At 48.0% G+C, this 23,230-nt stretch overlaps 1 protein-coding gene across 2 annotated transcripts in view; it reads right to left on the minus strand.

The window, feature by feature from the left end:
• The window catches only part of CD34 (CD34 molecule), a 24,371-nt gene continuing 1,141 nt past the window's right edge, over positions 1 to 23,230 (minus strand). The window contains exons 2-8 of one of the 2 annotated variants that reach the window (XM_082704042.1): positions 13,256 to 13,438; positions 12,366 to 12,619; positions 11,030 to 11,110; positions 2,957 to 3,107; positions 2,668 to 2,720; positions 2,207 to 2,371; positions 1 to 1,501 (exon numbers count right to left, since the gene is read on the minus strand). In XM_082704042.1, coding sequence (XP_082560168.1) covers positions 1,316 to 1,501; positions 2,207 to 2,371; positions 2,668 to 2,720; positions 2,957 to 3,107; positions 11,030 to 11,110; positions 12,366 to 12,619; positions 13,256 to 13,438 — 1,073 coding nt within the window. In that variant the 3' untranslated portion in view covers positions 1 to 1,315. Of the gene's footprint in view, positions 1,643 to 2,206; positions 2,372 to 2,667; positions 2,721 to 2,956; positions 3,108 to 11,029; positions 11,111 to 12,365; positions 12,620 to 13,255; positions 13,439 to 23,230 lie in introns of both variants that reach the window. The other variant, XM_082704043.1, reaches the window with a different exon arrangement.

Below are 23,230 nucleotides of genomic sequence, written 5' to 3' on the forward strand. Positions count from 1 at the left end.
TGTGTCTCAGTATCACTTTAATTACAGTATTTACACACACCATTTTGTATTCCGAAATAAAATCCACCCAATCTTCCTATCTCTGGAAAGCTCTATTTCCAACCGTCATTGAAACCAGGATCCCTGCTCACCCCTCTGGAAAAAAATCAAAAATGCAAATAAAAACCCAGGCCACCTACAGAGGTGGCGGCTTGTGACAAAGGTCCTCTGGAGTTGCCAAGGGGACCTAACTACATGGGGGTGCAGAGCAGTGAGGGTCTGGGGTGGGGGAAGCAGAGACAGAAAGGATTCTGCTGGGAGACTGGGTCCACAGCCCAGCCCAGGAGTCAGGCGGAGGAAGGAGGAAGTCATCCAGATCAGAGGATAAGGCCAGGACCCAGCCTCCAAGCAAGGGGCTTCCTCCGAGATGCACAGGTCAAGAGGCTTGGCTCAAAGATCTGGTCCCGTGTTCCCGTCCACTCGGACCCACAGGGGGAAACCGAGGCCCAGGATGAGACTCTGTGAGCCCGAGAGACAAGGACTGAGCCACTCCCTCTCCCTCATTTGTCCCCAAAGGTAGGAATGCATGTGTCCAGGCACCCCTACTCTGTCTCCCCAAACAGACACAAGAAATTGTTCAAAACTTGGAGCTTCCTTCCAGGCTCAGCTGAAAAACAGGGCAGGCTTCTGTACGTGGATGTGGGAGCAGAAGGGGTGGAGCTCAGGGGAGCCTGGAGAGCAGGAGGGAAGCCAGTGCCTGAATCCACAGTGACTTGGCGTGGGCATAAGGGAGACAGTTTAAGACAAGTCTTGCTGGTTATATCATTACAAAGGACTGGGTACACTGGGTTGCTCTGGTTTCCCTAAATGGGAGAAGACAGACATGAGGAAGAAACAGGAAAAGGCAAAGCCTACTGGGAGGAAACTGGAGCCCAGAAAAGCCCATGCTTCCCCTGGGGGTTCTTTCAATAAGGCAGAGAGGAGGGTGAGGGAAGCTCATGTGTGAACAATGCAAGATCGTCCCCTGCTCCCCGCACCGCTGGGAGCTTCTCTGCACTTTGGAATTTCCCCCTCACACCTTTGCTCAAAGTAGACCAGATTCTCGGCTTAGCGAGCAGAATGTGGAAAAGACAGGGGTCACCTCCCGGTCCCCCAGGGGGAAAGAACCCCTAGGCCTGGTACAGTGCGGGGGCCCCAGGAACGGCCTCCGAGGGTGCGTGCGGCAGGAAAGGGTAGAATGTAAGGGATGGTAGCTCCAGCATGGAGACAGCCTGTTGCAGGTGCAGGGAGGGGCTCCTTCCCCAGACCCTGCTCAGCCTCGCCCCACCCAGCCGAGTCACAATTCCGTGTCAGCCACCACGTGTTGTCTTGCTGAATGGCCGTTTCTGGATGTGGCCTGGCCGGTCCCGTTCTCCTGAGCCCCTCGGTTCACACTGGCCTTTCCCTGAGCCTCAGGGGAGGACCCAGGGCCTGAGCTATAGCCCTGGCCTCCACCGTTCTCCGTGTAATAAGGGTCTTCGCCCTAGACAGTGTATAAATAAAGGAGCATTATCTGGTAAGCAGGGGAGTGAGGTGGGGATGAAGGTAGGGGGAGGGACAGAGGGGGGTTGCAGCTGCATGTGCAGACTCCTTCCTTCCTGAAGAGCAGTCAGGGTTCCAGCTCCTAGAGGAGAAAGGACAGAGGAGAGGCACCACACCGTGCCACCACGACTCAATCACCAGCTCCCGCCAGCAACCAGGCAGTCCCCAGGACGGGATAACCTCCCCAGAGTAGGGAGCAGGCTGAGGCCAAGAGTCAAACCCCAGCCTTGTCTCCCTCATCCAGAACACTTCAAGAGTAGATTTTCCTACTCTGTGTCCCCTTCTTGTGAGCTGGATGGGACCCATGGGCACTTAATATGCATGCAAATAAGTGTGGCTGATTTAGCAGCCTGTTCTGGTCATACCCAGCTAAACTATGCCAGGCAAAATCAGAAACAGGTGAGAGGAGCCTTCCACTGCCCCAGTGAGCAGGTGGGCTGACCTCCCTAGGGCCCCCTCCCTAATCTGTTCCACATCACTCAGCCTCATCCACTGACACGGTAATGTGCGTGAATGCACGTCCATGTGTAAGGGCACAGAAATACCTTTTCTGGGATTTCTCCTCCCCCCACTTCATGACATTTGTGGACTGCCCCAGAAGGCCACTATCTTCCTCATTTTCTTCACCCTGGACCCCCAAACTGACCAGCCTTTCTCCTGTGGGGCTCCAGCTACGGCGGTTCATCAGGAAATAGCCAGTGGTTCCCAAGATAGCCAGCAGGATCCCTGAGGTGACCAGTGCAATCAGGGTCTTGCGGGAATAGCTCTGGTGGCTCCCAACATCTTGTTCGGTGAAGCCACGGATCCCCAGCTGGAAGGCAAGACACAGAAAAGACAGACCGTCCCGTGTGGGATGTGAGTTCTGGAGCCCACGCTAGACCAAAGAGTAGAGAAACACAAGACTTTGACCTCAGGGATTTTTCTAAACAGGATTTAAGACTGACATCTCTTGATCAAGCTGCACCATAAAATTTTGGTTCAGGCACAGAAAGGTAAAGATTGTCAGGGAAGGAGAGATAGGAAAGGGAATTGCTTTCTCCCCTACTCGAGTGAATTCCCCTGACCCAGTTCTCCCTCTGAGAATGTCCATCATCTTAGAGAATTTACCTTTTCCAGGTCAGTCTGGTGCTTCTGCAGAAGCTGGAACTTACTGGAACGTTCTAGAATTAGAAACAGGGGCTGCTGAATCTAGAAGCTGGAAGGGCTGTGTCCTCCTGGGATGTTCTAGATGACGGTCTGATGGCCAGGATAGTCCATCTCAGGAGAGCCTCTCCCATAGTTAGCTCCCCTCCCTAGCACCTGTGCTCTTTAAGCTCAAATACTAGATTTCTGTTCAGGAACCTCGAACTTCAGCCCCACTCCCCCCGCCAGGCCCCAAGACAGAGGCACCCCTTACCTGTTCTGTTGGCCAAGACCAGCAGCAGGCAGTGAGGGCTCACCTCAGACTGGGCCAGGAGCAGGGAGCACACCCCGGCCCCAGCCTCAGCCTGCTCCTCCTCACATAGCACTTGGGTCAGTTTCTCTTCATTGTCCTTCTTAAAGTCCTCCTGGGAAGACAGAGAGAAATGGCGAGCAGAAGATGAAGTTACCCCCATACCCTGAACTGCATCCAGAGTGTCAGGCAACAATCCTGATTCAAGTCACACTGTTACTCTCTAAATAGGAAGGCCCCTTTCTTCCCCCTACAATTATAACTAGAGGGGGAAAAAAAAAAATCCTGTGAACTGTATACGTGGAAAAAATCTAATCAGAAAAAAAAAAAATAAAAAGCTCCAGAATTTCGCAGTACCAAAACATCTATGATTCAGTATCGTAGGTGGCACTGTAAGGGGGCCGGGGACGAGTTCAGGGAACATTATTAAGGACCGTCCCTGCACACATATAGTATTTCCAATTAAATTCAGAAGAAATTGCCAAGACCAGAAAATAGGAACAGGGTGTAACTGACGAAGAGCAAAATCCTTTGTTTCAAGGTTACAACAGCCCCGAATGTTGGAGGAAAACCCCAGGGAAGTGAGGAACAGAGTACAAATCTCTGGCTAGAGAGTCCGTGGCATCCGCGGGCCCTTCCCTCCTCCCCCCAGGGGGCTCGCCCAGAGCCTGAGTCAGACTGAAGCGGAGTTTTCCCAACACCCCCTTTTCCTCATTAGCGGCCTGGAGCCTAGTTGTCCCTGAGGGTCACAGGTTTCTCCGGGTCGCGGGTTTGACTCTCGGACCCCGGAACCCAGCCCTTTGCGGACACACCCTCACGTGTTCTTGGGCAGCCGAGTCCGCGGCCGGGGATGAATCGCAAACACCGGCTGCGCCCTTCCAACTCCCTGTCCCCGCTCGTCCCGGGGGGGGGGGGGGGGTGTTCCAGCAGCCTCGGTCAGGGCGCCCCCCACCCCGCCCCGCCCAGGAAAGGAACCGAAACCAAGACTCTCTGCTCCGTCCGGACGGCAGATGGCGAGGAGGAAATGCCTGAGCAGCTCCGCCAGCTTTCCTGTTCGGGGAAAACTGCCGGCGCGTGTGAGACGCGTCCGCGCCGAGCCTCCGCCGGGGGGCGCGCTTCCTGTTTGTGGGGCCGCGCCGCGCCTTGGGGCCCTCCCGGCTTGGAAGGCGGCCTGGGTATTTTCCTACTGCAGGAAAGCCAGGCTCCTTTGCTCCTGCACAAGGCAAAGTCGGGACTGGATCGAGGCCCCAGCTTTCTTCCCTCAGCTGGAATTAAGGGAGTCGAGGAGCAGCTCCCTGGGCTCGGAGGAGGCCCGAAGAGCGGTGCCAGCTCACCTCCACGTCTGAGAGACAGGAGTCCAGAGGGAGCCTCAGGAGGCCCTCAAGAGCCAAGGTCACAGAAAAATGAGTTCTCGAGCCACTACTGTTTCACCCCTGAGGCAAAGGTCTTTCAGGAAGTACTTGGATAAAGGCCCTGTTTCTGGAAAAATCTGGTTCTTACAAAGAGCATTTGCCGTGGGCAGTCTGGACGCGCGGTTGGTCTCCTTCTCTAGGCCCCTTTCTCTTCGGGGAGCCTTCTGTTGCTCCCCTGTGAGCAACCCCCCCACACACACACACACACAACCATGCCTTCTGGATGAGGAGGACAGAAGTCCTGCCCTGGGTGACTCTGGGCTTCTGGAGTCTCTGGTTGAGGTACATCTCCTGCCTGAGAGGCAGAGGGACAAGGGCTCCTGCACAATATAGACAAAGCCACACAAAATGACACAAACTTCCTCAAACCACAGAATCTTAAGAAGCTGCACCTCAACCATAGTCACCTCTTCTGACACGTGGGAAGCCGGATTGTAAGAGGCTGTGCGAAAATCTCTGCACATATATCCAGTGCGTGGTGGGGTGGTGGGGGGGGCGGGGAGGGCAGCTATGAACGCCCCAGGGTCAGGGCTCTCAGTCTGCGTGCCTGGCTGTGAACATACATGACACTTACTACGTCTCCGGCGCTGCTCTGAGTGCTTTACATGTATTGACTCACTTAGGCTTTGCATAACCCTCTGCGATGGGTGTTATCATCCTCCCCATTTGACAGATGAAGAAACTGAGGCACAAAGAGACAGGTGACAGAGCTAGTTCCATGGTAGGCACCACAACAAAGGGACCGCTAAAGTGCTTGGACATTCAGAGGAGGGTGAGCACACATCAGGTCTGGGGTTAGCAGAAATGTGACAAAGTAAGCCTTGGAGAATGGGGAAACTGTGCTGGAAAAGCTGGTAGGGACAGTCCTTCAGATGGCACGGGGGTGCGGGGTACCACAAGGGAAGCCCAAGTGTGTGAGAGCCTGTGACCTTCACAACCTTGGCTATGAGAAGATGGAAGGACACCACCTTCTCCTTCGGATTCTCCATCTTTCAAGACTCCCACCTCCTCCATGAAGTGGTCCTATCTTGCGTAGACTGGGCATCAACCTTGCCTCTGCTGTTGACTAGGTTCTTTGCAAGTCATGCAGCTAGTTTGAGTGTGAGTTTCCTCAGCTGAAGACTGAATTGTGACCAAGGAGATGCTGTAGGAAGAGCAGCGCACAAAGTGTGTAGAACTTAAGGGGACACTGGACAAACCGCATAGTACGATTACTACTCAATAACAGCAACACTACGCACACCCTATCCCCCAGAACCCACACTTCGAGGTTTGATTATATTCTGCCTTACAGTCAGAGTTATTTCATTCTGGCTAGACTGTAAGGCTCCTTAGCTGGGGGAGTGGGTGTACATTACATAATTCCATCATTTTGAACCCAGGTTGCCCTAAGCATAGCACCAAACAAAGAACTCACTGAATTGTTGTTCAACTTAAGGTCCCAACTGGTTTGGCCTCCACACAGGGTCCCTCCACCCTTTGCTTAGTTTCTTGGACTGAATTCAAGGGAATAACAGCGGCCGGCCTCCCACTTTGGAGTCCAGCGGCATCAGTGAATTGTGTCGGGGCCGGAGAGGAGCAGGTGGATCCTGAACAAAGCACAATGCTTCTCCGGAAGCTTGAAATAAACATCCTCCCCCCAGAGAGGCTGTGGGCAGATATCATGGGAGAGTGGGCAGGAGGAAGCCACAGCCTTTGCCATTTTGCTCATGAGAATCAGATTTGTGAGCCCCTAGCCACATCTGTTCACACATGGTACTTTGCAAAAATAATACGGACAACAATAAAGCCATCTAACCTTTCCTGGTAGCAACCTCAAACTCTGCCAAGACTTTTAACATGTTAAAGAAGCATGTTAAGCACTGGAGTGGGGAGGAGAGGGACAGGTATTTTTCTAAATGAGCCTTAAGGGTTTTCAGTGCTGAGATTTTAGAATCAATTCTCATGCTCTCTCTCTCTCTCTCTCTCTCTCTCTCCCACTTTATTAGGGTGTGAGTTTGACATTGGAAGCAAAACCTTGTTTTCATTTAGCGACTAGAGTGAAGGGCCTGCTACAAGTCACACAACAAGGGGGCAGCGGGCCAAGGGCAAGGAGTTAGGCTGTCTCTAGATCTCAGGCTCTCTGCAAGAGACATACTGTTGGGGCGCCTAGGTGGCTCAGTTGGTTAAGCAACTGCCTTTGGCTAGGGTCATGATCCCAAAGTCCTGAGATTGAGCCCCACATCAGGCTCCCTGCTCAGTGGGGAGCCTGCATCTCTTTCTCCCTCTGCTACTCTGCCTGCTTGTGCTCTCTCACTCTCTGAGATAAAGTAAATAAATAAATAAATAAATTATTAGATTAAATTAAATAAATTAATTAATTTTAAAAACTTTATAAAATTCTTTTAAAAAAAGAGAGAGACACACACACACACACTGTCTTCATCTGTACTCCATCTGTAAGTTATTTTTTTCTGCATGGAAACTGACCTTTAGTGTTTGGGCAGAGGGCAAGGAAGGCGTGGGCTGGGGGAGATGATCTGGAGGCTGGAAGCAAACTGCCTTCGATGGAGTCAATGTGACAGAATAAGGGTGATGTGAGCTGGCTGAGTAGGTACAGCCTCGGCATAGAAACACATGTGGCTTGGAAGAAAGAAAGGTAGTTCTCAAAAACAAATTCCTGGGCAAATGGCTTGAATAGAGATTTCGCCAACGAGGATATGCAAATGGCCAGTAAGCACATGAAAAGATGTTCAGCATCACCAATCATCAGGAAATGCCCATCAAAATCCCAAGGAGATACCACCTCCTGCTCATTGGGATGGTTACTGTATAAAAAACATGATAAACGTTGGTGAGGATGTGGACATATTGGAACTCTGGTGCTCTGTTGGTGGGAATGCAAAACAGCACAGCTGCTGTGGAAAACAGTATGGCGAGTCTTAGAAGACTTAAAAATAGATTTACCATATAATGCAACAATTCTACCTCCGAGTATCTAACCAAAAGAAACGAAATCAGAGTGTTAAGGAGATATTTGTACACCCACGTCCACAACAGCATTATTCACTGTGGTAAAAGCTGGAAGCAATCTCAGAATTCTTTGGTAGATGCAAGGATCCACAAAATGTGGTCTATATGAACAATGGAATATTCTTCAGCCTTGAAAGGGAAGAAATTCTGACACTTGAGGACATGATGCTAAGTGAGAAAGGCCAGTCACAAAAATATAAAAGCTGTATGACTCCCCTCTCGTGAGGTAGCCAGAGTCATCAAATTCATACAGACGGAAAATAGAATGATGGTGGCCAGGACCTAGGAGGTGGTTTCATGTGTGTAGAGTTTCAGCCCTGGATGATGAAGAGTTCTGGAGATGGCACAACAATGGGGATGTTCTTAAGACCACCTAATACCACTGAGCGGTATGCGGACTTACAAATGGGTAAGGTTGTATGTTTTATGTTATGTGTACTTTGCCACCACTAAAAATTTTCTTGGTGGATTCCCCCCTGGATAAACGGGTAGAGTCTAAGAGAACAAAGTCATCTCACATTTTGGTAAGTATTTGGGAAACCATAACCACAAAAACTAAATTGCCCTGGCGCCGTGGCAGAGAGAATGAAAGTCAGACTCGGAGTGACAGGGACTGCTAATGAGGACCTGAAGACGGGGTAGCAGGTGCTTGAGAAGAGCATGGGGTTGCCTTCCCTCCCCCAGCTGGTGATTTCTGTCTAAAGGTGAGGCTGGGGAGCAAAAGGAGAGTGGCTGAGAAATAAGTGTCTGCAGACACACGGACAGAAGATAGGTCTGTCTGATACACACAGTGAGCGCTGCCAGGTCAAATCCTCCATGCGGCCCAGTGCAGAGCGAGCGTCTGGAGGGCTGAGAACAGGCATCCGTAGCTCTGTCATGGGTAACACTACCCCTGATACAGGAGCAGCCAACATGACCCAAGTACTCAAGGACACGATGCTATAGGAATTCAAGTCCTTCATGCTTCTCACTAGGCTGTGACTAGGACTTGAGTTTCCCACGGTTAGAACCAGTGCCTTGAGGCCCTCTGATGCTAAGAGTACAAATACAACCCAAGGAAAAGGAGCAGGCACCATGCCGCTCACAGCCCCCAGAACAGACTGATCATAGACAAGCGCGCACTGGGACTCAAGGAAAAGGAATCTGAAACACAGTCGGGAACTTTGGCCCAAGATTCTGAGCAAGGATTGCTGACTGGGGAAAAGTTACCTTGGGGCGGCTTAGGAGGTACTGCTGCTTAGGGGCTGGGGCAGAGGAGCCCTCAGGAAGAAAGGGGGACCAGCAGTGGCAAAGGGACCAGGGAACCCATAGCAGGATCGGGTGCTACCGTAGAGCTCATTCATCATGAGCGGCGCAGAAGCCTTCCTCAGGATGCCAGAGGGCTTGCTGCCTTTCTTCATCCCTACACAGAGCCTCCCCAGATCTCAGAAGGGAGCACAGACCTCAGCTGTGGCCTGAATAGAGGAGACAGTAAAGAATACAGAGAGAAAGCAACCACAGCACAGTAAGAGGGGTTGGTTCTGGAATAGCAGTAAGTTTCCGGCACTTGTCTTGAATGATGACCCTAGTTAAATGTGAACCTCAAAGATCAATGGACAGGGGCGCCTGGGTGGCTCAGTGGGTTAAAGACTCTGCCTTCGGCTCAGGTCATGATCCCAGCGTCCTGGGATCCAGCTCCGAAATAGGCTCTCTGCTCAGCAGGGAGCCTGCTCTCTCCTCTCTCTCTGCCTGCCTCTTTGCCTGCTTGTGATCTCTGCCTGTCAAATAAATAAATAAATAAATCTTAAAAAAAAAAAAAAAAGAGCAATGGACAGATGCTTAGAATGCTCGGCAATTAGTTCTAAATTGGTGGGACAAAGAAGCAGCATTCTGGCATAGGAAAATAAGTGCTTAACCAGGATATTACACACACACACACACACACACACACACACACACACACAAAACTCACTTTTTTAAAGCTATAATTACCAAAGGGTTTGGCAATTAAAAAAAAATAAGTAGAGTTGAAAATCAGTATCAGAAACAGAGTATTACCTGTACATTGTACATTCATGTTTAAGTTCACTATTTTGCAAATTGCACTTGTTAGTCTATTGTGTGAACTTGTGTCTTTGCAATTCCCATGTTTTTTTAAAAGTCCTAGGCTAAATAAAGACCTTAGGTATAATTTTAAAAGATCTGTGAGTCAGAATGACCTAACCGATAATCACAGGTAAAACGGGTAGTCAGAATGGACAAAATAACTAACCGAATGTTTTCTACAGACTATAGTCCACCCAGGTCCTTTCCAATCTATGCAATCACACACCACATACATGGCTCCCTTAAATGGATTCCCAACCAGTAAGGAAATGTTTTTTCCTACAAGTTTAATAGGAAGAGTCCTGTCATTCCATTCTTAGTTGAGGAAATTGTAACTGTCAGGAAAGATTACTGAAACAAAGCAAGGACGTCTGCTATCACCATTAAAAGTTAATGCCTTACTGTATAGTCTTACCAATGCAATAAGACCTGAAACTGAAACAAAGTGTAACTACTAAGAGGGAGGAGAAAAACAATGTACAGCTGCAGTGGTAGGTAACATGACAGCTGGCCTTACAAACAAAATGAATCAACTAGAAAGCTCTTGTAAGTAACAAGTAAGTTAAAGAAAAAAGCTAAACCCAAGATAAATTTCAGAACTCAACTTTCTAATATACCACCAGTGATCAATTAGAACAGTTAATGGGGAATCTATATTATAAATAACTTTAAAAAGTTCATAAAACCTACAGGGAAAAAACATAGCTTTTAGTTTTAAAAAACTAAAAAGTCAATATGCTGAACAGTACAAGAGTAGACCAGAAAAATATAGAGGGATTTATAGTGGCTCCAATGAAAAAAAAATTTCTTTAATTTTGACAAGATGTTTCTGAAGTTTTTCTAAAAGAATAGACAAAAAATACATTTTTATTTACAGTGTAGTGAGCAACGACCTGCCTAGATGGATATTTAAAGTACTATAATGTAAAAGGACGATAATTTTTAAAAATTTAAATAAGCAAAAAAGACAAATCAAACAAATAAAATAGCTCTGAAGAATATGCCCTGGTACATATAAAAACTTAATAGAAGCTTGAAAAAAAAAAAAAGAAAACAAACCAGCATTCCAATCAACAATGGAGGGGATCATTCAATAAATGTTAGGAAAATCAGTTACATGGAAAATACTAGCATTACAGCATAAAGACATTCTATATAGATTAAAACATTATTTGTCAATTATAATAATAAATTGGTATTTTAAGTTACTGGTTTATGTTTCACTAAAGACTTTCTTAACACAAAAGTAAACTTAAATCTGACAATGTACGTATTCAATGTACTCAAGAGGAGGGAAAAAGGTAACTAAATTTAAATAAAATTGTTTTTGCCTTCTTTGCCCACCAGAGGGGGCCTCTTACTCCCTAAACCCAAAAGCTCAGTGTTGAAAAGTGCCTGACCAAGCTAAATTCTCCCCATCCCACCCAAGTCTCATCTAGTCCAAGATGGCTTAAGGATGTTCAGAAAGGGTTGTGGAAGAAGAGGGAGGAGGAAAGGATCGAGGTGAGATGGAGGGAGTCTGACTTACACAGCTGGAGTCCTCATTTAGCTCTAGGCAGATACCTTGGGTCAATTTCACTTCCTTGACTTGGGAACATTTGATTTCTCCCTGTATTAAAACAAAAACAAAGTAAATAAGCCAGTATCTTTGCTCCCCACTCTCCCTCCCCCTACCGCTTTTCCAATTTAGTTTCTGTGAGGTACTCTTTTAAGGGGTTTTAGGAAAAAGGAAATTTAAAGATGTTAGGGGACTAGAGCTATATAATGGTGTTCCTCCCTTCCTCTGTCTCACTCCCATCCCCATCAGATAGTCAAAACCTGTGTTACTAGCCCAGGCTTGCCAGCAAGTAGCTATTTGCAGTCTTGGTAAACATTAGCTTGGATGGTACAGAAAAGGAAGAGGGGAAAAACATTTCCCACTGGGGCTGTTTTCCCTGCAATGGATTATATACTTGCAAGTAAGGCCATGTAAGCAAACAGATAATGGGGTGGTGGCCAGGCAGAACCTGGTGACATTCTTTTTCTTCTTGGCCCCTAGGACTCTCCAGATTCCTCGTCTGGCTCCTTTAAAAACAGAAACCCAGACAGGTTCCTCATGCCTGCCTTCAGGCTCCACGCCCCCATGTTTTCTCCCCTTCCTGCTGAAAGCTGTTGACAACCACGGACCCCAACACTGAGCTCATCATCCCTGGTCTGCCCAGTTCTTCACGGCTTCTCTATTCCTGGCATACTGTCAAACCCTCTCACATGCAGGAAATGGGAGTTGTCCTAAACATTTTTGGAAAAGTCACCCCATTAAATGGAATATGGTCTCCAAATATGCCCAAAGGAAGATGGTGCCCTGGTCAAAGCCCAGACCAAGGGTACGAGCAAGAACCACAGCAGACCTCCAAGAAACCCCCCACCCCGACTTTCTATTCCCTAGAGATGCAACACCTACAATATAGATCAGCTACCTGTCTCTACTCCTCTCTTCCCTGTCTATCCTTTCCAGCAATTTTTAAGCTGCCTATTTTCTTAAAAAAAAAAAAATATTTATTTAGAGAGACAGAAAGAGAGCATTGAGGAGGGAGAGGGGCAGATGGAGAGGAAGAGAGAGAATCTCCAATCAACTCCTTGCTGAACACAGAGCCCAACATGGGGGTTGATCCCACAGTCCCAACGTCATGACCTGACCCGAAATCAAGAGTTGGACGCTTAGCTCACAGAGCCACCCAGGCACTCCTAAGCTGCATATTTACCTTATTAATTGGTACATGAACCAAATCTCACTGGTTGGTATGAAAAGAGGTTGACAGGAAGAGAGGGTCTGCATAAATATGAAGTGAGGGGGCAATCTGCCACTTTTGGCCCAATTCACATACCTTGATGATACTTGGGATAAGAGAAAAGGAGGTATAGTATTCACTGGGGGATGTCACAAGGCTGGTGCTATTGTATGGAGGATCCGAAACATTTTCAGGTGGGAGGCTGGACTGCAAGGTCATAGCTGAAGTTGAAAAGTTGGTGGGGATAAAAGTTACTGTGGTAGCTAAAGAGGTCTGTGACTGGACGGTAGAGTTCATGGTCCCAGACACTAGGATGATCTCAGAGGTAGATGTGATGTTGACTGTAGTCTCTGAAATAGACAAAAACACAAGTGTACATGTGCACATGTGTGCATAAACACACACACACACACACACACACACACCTACACACATCTCAGTTCACCATCTTGAATTAAAATCTTATAGAGAATGATATTGGCATGGACTTCCCAGAAAAGGGAATTTGGGAAGTTAAGAGCTACTTCATGTCCTAACCCTTACCAAAGTGATTTCAAGCCAGCTGTTGGAACCACAGCTATAACTGAGAATATTACTAGAGGTTCTTTTGGGATTCTAACATTGAACTGGATTCTGATCTACCCTAAAGAAGTCAAAAAGCACTTTGAACCTGAAGAGATTAGAGATTTCTAGGGAGTCCTCATCTGATCCTTATTTCATCACTAACGTGAACTCAGCACGAGAGCAGAGTACAAGGAGAATGACTGATCAGGATTAGCTGCCAAAGCTGCCCGAGAGCAAGCTGTCACTATAGGAGAATCATCAAGAACTTACTTCAGGGTCCCCTAAGCATGACGCACAAATCATATTTCACGGGGCTTGCGTATTTCCATCTGTGGGAGAAAGCAGGCCTGGTGGTGGCAATATCCTAATGCTTTACCCAGGCACCAGCAGCAGCCCTCTGGGGCCTGAGACAAGCACTTTACCTGAGATGGCTGTTGTGGTCCCACTGGTGTCCCGAGAGACAGAGAACGGGGTGGTATCTCCAAGAGGACTTTGTGTGGTGGTTTCCTGGTTGGATACATTTGCAGAAACAGCTGAAGTTAATTCTTGGGGGGTTGAATGTGTGGTAATAGAAGTTATGTTTTCCACAGTTGTGAACCCAGAGGCTATAAAGAAACAAGGAGGACAAGTCAGAACCGAAATCATCCTGGAGTCTCATGACATCATGACATCAAGAATATCCTTCTGGACAGGTGACTAATTTCTCACTACTAGATTTTCCCTAGGAAAATAAGGAAGGAAAAGCTTGCATGCACCAAGTGTCTAATATGGTACTATTTATAGGAGGGGAAAGTGGAAAGCAACTAAATGAATTACAAGAGGATAAATGCTAGATGCATTTCACATACCATAATCATCACAGATAAACAATTGTGGGAAAAAAAAAAACTAAAGCCACATGAGAATATAAGGCAATGTTTGTAACATGTTAAATAAAATATTAAAATATCAAATTCTATCTGAATAAATATCACAGAGATCTAAACTATAGGAGAGGAAGTACCTTTATTTCCTTTTTAATGGGTCTTCCTCTCTTCTGTTGCTCTCTATCCCCTAGAGTAATACAGTCTTGGAATAATCACTAGAGTCATGCCATCTCGAGGCAACCCCCTTAAAAAGCTTCTCTCAGTCTAAGGCTTTCCCACTCCCAAACTCCCTCCATTCTTTCCCTTATGGTCTGCAAACCCTTCCTCTCCTTGTCTTTTGTTGAGGAACTCAGAAGGCCACCCCCCCGGCCCCAAGATTTCTTTCAAGAAGCTCTGACCTAGGAATCCAGTGGATGGATTAGAGAACATAAGGCCTGGTTGCCCATCAAATGGGGTGGGAAGAAAGCCTAGTTCTGGCTCTGCCAATAACCACATAGTTTAATGCGTGTGCCTGTGTGTCTCTGTGTGTGTCTCAGTTTACCCATCTCAAGAGTAAGTGTCTTTCCCTCCATGGATTGTTGGGAAAATGAACAACAAATGTTGAATTGGTATAGCATACTGTTCCTGGATTTAATTATTCTCTGAAGATCTTCCTGAGGGTCCTTGCCCTTCCGTGTTTCCTGGGGCACCTCCCAGTGCCATCCTTACACCCAGAGAGGAGAAGCCTCCTGACTGGACCCTGAGCTTTAAAGTCTGTATTTTGTTCCTCCTCCTACTGCCCTGCCCCAAACCATGAGGAGTCCAGGGACCCAACAGAGATGTACCCTCTCTTCTAGGTTATACGGTGGGGACCAGAACTCCTAGAACTTCTTGCCCAAATGGCTCTTTGCCCACTTGAGGATCTTCAAGGGGCCTTTTCTCCCAGTTGTCCATCCTTCAGAGGGTGAATGCACCTCCAAGGCATGCGGGTGGGCAAGAGGTGGCTGTTTTAGGAAGAAGGGGGATACGTGAAGCATGTGGGTGATTGTGCATCACTTGCATGCAAGATCCCCCACAATGTGTGCCAGATTTGTGGGGGAAAAGGCCAGAAGGACATGCTGGGACCAAAGGCCATCTCTTCCTGTTCAGCCACACTGTGGCCTTGAATTCAGAGACCGACAGGGTCCCAAATTCAAACTTGGCCTTCCAGAAGGCCATGAAGGTATGTTTTTTGAGGTAAGGGGCTAGAGGATATTTCATTTATAAGCTAACTGATAACTTGGGCGTACTTAGATAAGACTGAGGGCCTCTATTCTACTCTTGTTGGGCTTTAGGAACGTTGGGGACAGACTTGGTACCCAGAGGTCAGCGTCCAGCAGCACCACCCTTAAGGAAAGATGCCTGAGGATCCCAGGCCACCCAAAGCTTATTTTTAAATTTTCCTGATTAAGATCTAGGTCTGTATTTTGGGGGGTTTCCAGGTAAATAGTAATGTAGAATGACACCTCTTCTTTCCCTCAGCATCCAGAGGGAAATTAGGGTTTTGTTTCATTGTAATTCACTTGGGACCAAGAATGCTGCCCTTAAAAATCGGTGAGCAGTCTCACGCTCCCACATCTGCCTCCCTCCCCACCTGCTACAAGTAGATTGATATGCATGGTGAGGACAGTAATCATATCTTAATATTATGTGCAGGTAAGCAGGAAGAAGAAGTGATATTACCATCTCCATTTTAGAGATAAGGATCTTGGCCAAGGTTTTGGCCAAGAGGGGAAGCCATAGTTTACGTGGGGCAGAGAGCAATGGGGCCTCTGAGGTTTAGCGGACACTTGAATGGAAGGAGGAAGAGGGTCAGGGAGTCTAAACTGCTAAGAATCAGGATGCATCCTCTCCCCTCCCTTCCAGACAGAAAAGAATGGGCTCCTATCTGGGCCAGGTGGAAGGTGGGCTTATCAAGATAAAATACCTGGGAAGCAGATCCAGTCTTCCACTGCCCTTAGATAGGACCTGTTTAGCAATCTGCCCCTAAGGTATAAACTCACTGAAGGGGGCACGGGGTGGGGACTGAATCGAAGGATCATCCTCCCTGGGTACGACTCCAAGGCACCGCTGGGACTCCCCCTTGACATCATGCTTCCTTCCCACCCTTTCCTCTTCTTCCTTCCAACACATCAAGTCCTGGGAATCCTATCTGACTTAAGCCAGCCCAGCCTGGCCCAGCCCTTTTCTCTTTCCAAAGAAAGCTGGGTCTGACTGAGGTGATGTCATGCTTTTGAATCCCCTCCCCCAGGGCCTCCTTCACCCAGACAAACAGTTTTGAACTTTTCCAGATGTGAGCAGAGACCTGCTGCTCATTCTGAGGACGGAGGTGTCTGTGCCAGATGAGTGAAGCAACCCGGGACCCAGGCCAGCTACTGACCCACTAGGGTCTGGTTCCCGGTGGCCGCAGCCTCCTCTTGCCCCCCAACCTGGCCAAATTCTGAGCAACAGGTAGCAGGATCCATCAGTAAAGAGAATGAAAGCTCAACCTCAGAATCACGTCCCTGAGCCTGGAGTGGGCAGGGATGCCTGCTAAGAACCTGGAGAAACAGATCAAAGATGGAGACCAGAAAGGCAAGGCTCAGTGACGGGGTATGTTGTGAGTTGGTGTAGAGCGAGGGGTCACAGTGGTCGGGCCCTGGAAGCCAGTCCAACCAAGGGGCTGCAGCAGAGGGACTGGCCAGGAGGGAACCTCGTGGTTTCCCAGCTTCTAAGGCTCCCATGAGAAGACTGCATCTCACAGGAATAAAATTTACATGAAGCAAGACTGGCCCCAGGTCTCTTTATATCCCATCTTCCCACACACGTCCCCATGGCATTAAACCATCAAATGCTGAGCCTTCTTTATCTGAGCTTCCGTTCCCCCAACTCCATAAGGGAGTTACAGCAGCTTACCAGTTAGATTCTAGGAGACAATGGTGAAAGCACCGCCCCATTGCATTCTTGATGGAGCCTTTCAGAAACATAACCCTTAGCCCCAACCCAACAGTGCATTTTAAAATTTACAAACAGATTAAAATCTAACAAAAGTACAATTTAAAATCAAACAAAAGGCTATCTTCTGCTGTTTACTTCTGATTCTACCTTTATTAGCTGTGTCTTCCTAAGCACCTGATTTGACTGTGGGTAACCTGTTTGATATTGGGACAAAGGGAGGAAACAAGGTATCAGGTAGTTAGCAAAATGAGGGTAAGAAGCCAAAATGGCCAAATAGAGGTCACGCAAGTCATGTAGTAAAAGTAATGCTTTTAACTTATAAGTACTTATTCCGAGGCGATTATTCTTGTTTTCCACGTGGTTCTAACAAGCTTTGTTATCAGATATCCTAGCTAAAGCTAAAACTTAGAGACTCTTAGAAGCAATCAATAAAGAGAAACAACAGCTTATAAAAGAAGAAACAGATAAATGAAAAACAGACATGGGTATTAAAACCCACACCAGTCTGGAATCATTTAGGGTAGGAGTCAATAAATACATACACCTTAATAAGCATGAACAAAGTCACTGAGTTGCACCATAACCAAATTATTTTCCTCATCCAACTGAGTCATAAAAGTTAAAGTCCTCTTTTTGAGGGACACCCTAAGGAAGCAGGGGCCCAAGATATTACATTTTTAAGATATTTCTACCTACAAGTAAAATGGAGAATCTTTTCATCTTGAAGGAGGGTGTACAGCATCTCTGATCCAGAAAACTCTGCTCCCTAACCAGCTAAATTCCCATGTCTTGGAGACTATACTTGGACTTGTTTTGTTTTGTTTTTTAAGATTTTATTTATTTACTTATCGGAGAGGGAAAGAGAGAGAGAGCACAAGTGAGGGAAGGGCAGAGAGAGAGAGAGGGAGAAGGAAGACTCTGTGCTGAGCAAGGATTCCATGACCACTGTGGGGTTCGATCCCAGGACCCCAAAATCATGACCCAAGCCCAAGGCAGACACTTAACTGACTGAGACACTGAGGTGCCTCTTGGTCTTGCTTTCCAAAGACCCTCTTAGGTTTAGTGGGGGTTTTTGCAGGTGTTTCCTGATCTCTGGGTCAGCAGGCTGCATCGGACCCTTCTGTTCCAATCCTGGCAGCAGCCGGCCCCAGAGGGATCTCTGGGAGGAATTCTTGGGTATCTCAGCCCACCAGGAGAGAGTACTGGGAAGCAGCAGCCTGCTGCCTCTGCTGGGAAGCCCCAGCCTGTTTTTCTTTTTTCTTTTCTTTACTTTTTTTTTTTTTTTAAGGTTTTATTTATTTATTTGTCAGAGAGAGGGAGAGCACACACAAGCAGAGGGAGCTGCAGGCAGAGTGGGGGCGGGGAGCAGACTCCCCGTGGAGCAAGGAGCCCAATGTGGGGCTCCATCCCACGACCCTGGGATCATGACCTGAGCCAAAGGCAGAGGCTTAATCAACTGAGCCCCCCAGGTGCCCCCCAGCCTCTGTTTCTGAAAAGTCAGTGAAGCCTCCGTGTAAAGGGTAAGCTTTGCCCTCAGACCTTGTACCGAGGTTTCTTTTCCCCATGCTTGCTGTCAGGGCTTGGAACGAGGGTTCCTCCACACTCTAGACCTTACCTGTGAAATGGGAATAAAAACCGCCCCTACCTCCTAGTTGTTTTGAGCAGCAGAGGAGAGAAGCGGCATAAAGCAGTTAGCCTAGCTGGTAAACGCTCAAGAAATAGCGGTTATCTTTAGTCGGGGGCCCCTTCCTTCTGCTTCTCAGAGGCCTTCAGACACGTCTCTCTGCCACTTATCTGGCACAAAATCATATACACTGCTTCCTGAGTATAGGTCTTGTCGCTCAGTTACATTATTAATTTCTTTAGTGTCGGAAGCGTCTCTTGGACTTATCAGTTTTACTCAGGGTGTGAAGCATGACCGTCTGAGCTCAGGAGAAGCCCTCAGATGGCACCGTGCCCGTGGAAGGCGTATTCATGCCCACCTCCTCTATGGAGAGCTGTCTTATTGAGGGCTCTAGTTGAAGATGGAATTTATTAAGTTAGGGAGCAACCCTGGGTGGATAAGCAGAATTAGGAGAGCTCTAGAAACCAAGTCTCATATGGTTGAGGGCCTGGAGTTATTTCATCTAGATCGAGAGTTGGCGAACAGCTGCTGGACCCAAACCGCCCACAGGCCGTGCGTTGTATGGCCAGTGAGCTAAGAAGGGCTTTTACATGTTTCAAGTGTTGTAACATAAAACAGGGTGGAATATGCATCAGAGACAACATATGGCTTCCAGAGTCCACAATATTTACTATGTGGCTCTTGACAGAAAAAAGTTTGCCAACCTCTGATCCAGAAAAGAAGAATCTGGGAAGGGAGAATAAATTATTTATTCTTAATTTATTTAAGACTTTATTCAAGACTCATTTCACTTATTTAGTCACACTTATTTTTTGTCCTAAGAACCAGTGATGTATAAAGGACCATGCTTAGTGCTGTGGGGAGCACAGAACAAGAGAAGATTCCTTCCTGCCTTGTGGGGTGGGTGTCATGCCAAATTAAATAATCCCTGTCCTCAGGGAGTTTATCATCTAGTGGGGCCAGACAGATCCGTAAGGATTGTCAGGAAGAAAGATCACATTCGTTCTGTGCTCGTTCCAAGAATAGAATTAGATTAGAGGTTACTGAAGATTGGAGCACCCAAGGTGACTCAGTGGGTTAGGCTTTTGCCTTCAGGTCAGGTCAGGATCCTGGAGTCCCAGGATCTGCCCCACATAAGACTCCCTGCTCAGGGGGGGTCTGCTTCTCCCTCTCCCTCTGCTGCTTCCCCTGCTTGTGCTCTTTCTCTCTCTCTCTCTCAAATAAATAAAATCTTAAAAAAAAAAAAAGTTCCTGAAGATTAACTGATTCTAATTAAGAACAGAATTGAAAGTTAATGATTAGAAGATACAAGAAAGCTAACTTCATTGTCCTACAAAGAAAAGCTGAAAACAACATCTTATTATTGTTGTTTGTTTTGTTTTGATTTTAAATGGAATGAACTGGGGAAGTGCCACCCGCCTTTTCCGCCTTTTCCGGGAGCAGCGAGGAAGTGTGCTTGTTAGGTGTTTCATTGAGATTGGGCATCTTGGACTGGCACAAAGAACCCGCCTGTCACCTTCCTATGGTTCCTCTGAATCGAAGTTGAGAAGTTGAGCATAAACCAAGTGTCTGTGGCCTGGGGCTACCAGCGGACTGGGACTCCCCTTTAACAGGAAAATAGCTGGTCTTGGCCCCCACCTACTCACCCTGGAACCCCAGGCTCTGAGCTTTCCCTGGGGGCCCTCTGTTTCCCCCAGTCCCCTCTTCCTTCATTCTCCACGGACTCCTTTCCTGCAGCTCTGTGCCTCCCTGTCCTCAGGCTGCTGCCTTTCTCCTTGGTGCCAAACAAGCACCCAGTCCTTTCTTCCAGAGCACACTAATACCAGGCAAATGTGTGTCTATCAGAGGTTTGAGAGCCTGGTGCCAGCTCACAGCCCAACCCAGAAAAGACAACGGCATAAGCTTGAACTCCTTAGACGTCACTGTGTTAAGCACCCCTGTCACATCAGAGAGTTTCTTCTTGAAGCGACTTTTCCACCCTTGGGCACTACTGTTTCTTTGGTGGTTCAGGGACCTCCCCTCCTCTCACTCTCTTCCTTCTGGACTCTGGATCCCTGCAACCTGCGTCTCTTGGGCCCGTTAAACACAAAGTTCCACTTAATTTTTATCTCAGTCTTCTGTCTGTCCCTGCATATCCAGGGCCTGGTTTGTTTGTTTGTTTTCCCCACCCAGGGATTCATTAAGGCATTTTCTTTTCTTTCTTTTTTTTTAATTTTTTAAGATTTTATTTATTTATTTGACAGACAGAGATCACAAGCAGGCAGAAAGGTAGACAAAGAGAGAGGGGGAAGCAGGCTCCCTGTGGAGCAGAAAGCCCGAAGTGGGGCTCAATCCCAGGACCCCGAGATCATGACCTGAGCCAAAGATGGAGGCTGAACTCACTGAGCCACCCAGGAGCCCCAAGACATTTTCTTTAACAACAAAGCTGGCTATCTAGAGATGCTGCTCTGCTACAAGGTATCAGTTGTGGGTTCTTAGTGTCTTTTCCCCACAGATCAAGAAGAAGCAGACTTCCCAATTAAGCCAAAAGGCCTTTTCCTTCACATCCAAAGGGAAGCAGATTGGTCTGGGATGGGGGTGGGGAGGCCACAGAGTACAGGTGCTACGACGGAGGACACCTTGGTCCATCCCTATTTGTGCGCAGCTTACTCCCCCAGGATGCATGCTCCTTTCTCCTCAGCAAAGTCAGGAGCCTTCGGGATGAAAAATTATAGATAATGTGTTTTTATTTCTTAGCTGAGAAGGGAAGAGAATGTTCTCATTAGAGAAGTCAAAATCCAGAAAAATAGGAAATTCTGCCCTGGCAACTCCGAGCGTTTTCTTTTGGAGGGTGGTGTTGTGTTCTTGTTCCACACCTTCACATTCTCACTTCCCCACACTCGGGACCATTTCGTGAGATCAGGCAAAGTCAACTAGAGAGGGAGGCCAGGCGCTCTCAGCGGAGCTGAGTAACCATCCAGCCCTGAAAGTGAGCCCAGGCCCTCCTGCCTGGGCTCTAAAGGAAATCAGGCAACGAGGCCCCGCGAAGTGGAATTTGTTCCTCTTTTTAAAATTTGTTTTTGTAAGACGCTGCACCCGAGTTTATCTGCTGCAGTTTGGCACTCCTTGCCCTGAGCTCTTGGAGACAAAAGACTCAGAGAAGCAAAGAGGTGAGGACACGGGAGCAAGGAGGCCCAGGAGGTGGAGCCAAAGGGATAAGAACAAAGATGCCCGGGCGTGTTTTCTCAGTCTGACAGGAATGCTGCTGGAGACTCGTATTGGCAAAGGTGCTGCCAGCTGGACCGACCCTCCAAGGGGGACCACTGGGGGCCACGGAATTAGTCAGAGGTCCCCAAGGCTGCTCCTCCTCAGTCGCCATGTGGCAGAGATTCAAAGGGTGGAGTCCTCTCTCTTCTGGAAAATATCTGATAAAATTCTTTTCCCTTTTCTTTTTTCCCCTCTTACATGTAGCCCCAGACAGGATATGGGTGTGGGGTCAGCACGCACGAAGGACCCAAAGGAAGAAGAGGAATGTGAAGGGGCGGGACGGTGGGGGGGGGGGGAGGTGTCCTTATGGCGAGAGGAAAGATAGGCCCTGGAGGTCTTGGAGGAAACAGATACTCTGAGCCTGACAAGCAGGGTTTCCTATTCTCCTGAAAAGCTTCTCCTCCTAGCTGGTGGCATGGCAGTGCTACCTGGTGGCCTCTGAGCTCCCACTCTGACTCTGGTCACCACCGAGGCAGCCCGTCCTCAGCCCGAGGAGTCTACTTTTGGTTGGCTGTTGTGCTCATCCTTATGCCAACTTCTCATGGGGACAGAAAGACCTCCAGGAACAAAGCTCTCTGTCAGCGTACATGACACAAAACCCATCAACCCCTCAGTGCCCTAAAATTTGCAGTAACCACACGAAATTCCTGCAATATTCCTCTGTTAGCAAATGGTCACTCACTCATTTGTCCCACAATGTGTACCAGGACAGAAAATGACTCCTGGCATTAAATAAATAAATAAATAAACAAACCCTAGAAAGTTCTCAGGGAAGATATAAAGCTCCAGACTGACCCAAGACATCTGGCAAGATCGAAAATAGGGATCTATGCCCCAGCTGTCACCCCAAAGCTGAGACAGGGGAATTCTCAGCATATCTGGCCCAGATTTTGCCAGAGTTCAGTCTCTCTCCCCACCTCCTGCTGCAGGCCAAGGCAAGACTGAAATTGGCCAGCTGAGGAAATAAAAAAAGGGTGGGCCTCACTCGGCCCGGGACCAGGTCATCATAAGCTGTGTAGCCAAAGGAGAGAAGAACATTTGATCAGCTGTTCATCAACTCCCCCCTGCTGGGAGAGCACCTTCTAGCACCCAGGGGAGTTCCCCGGTCTAGGACTTCATCAGCTCTGTGACAGCTTTTTTCCCTGCCCAACAGGTCCACAGCTGCCAACTGGTCAACCCAGAGCCTAACTTAGAGCTTTCTCAAGCCCAGAGTCTCTCTCCAACTGGGTGGGCGCAGAGGGGGACAGCAGAGGACAATGAGAGCAAAGGGGCCTAGCTGGCAGGCCCAGGTCACTCTGTGGGGCCCTGGTGGGTGGCCTTTCGGAGGGAGGAAGAGTAGGGAGTTGGGAGCCCCAGAGGGCTGGAAGCAGAATCTTGAGCAAAAGGGAGAACAACCAACCAAGCTGAAAAGCTTCTAAACACAAGGCGATGAGATGGAGAACATTATCCCCAAATGAAAGCAATTAAGAATAAATATTTATTAAGCGTCTATTACCTCCTCACCAAAGTGAGAGCAAGAGCTTAAGGAGTAGGGGCAAGTGTGGGTGAGTGGAAGGACATCCACTAGGCTGCTAACCTATTCACTAGTTTTAGAACTTGGGGAGGGGGGTTTGAGGGAGGAGAAAAAAGCCCCCAAATGTAACAAGTCTCAGTTGGTGCCAGGGTTGGGGGTGCCCGGGGAGAGGGAGGCAGCGCGCAGAACAGTC

This window comes from Mustela nivalis, assembly GCF_964662115.1.
Source record: "Mustela nivalis genome assembly, chromosome: 16".
NCBI lineage: Eukaryota > Metazoa > Chordata > Mammalia > Carnivora > Mustelidae > Mustela > Mustela nivalis.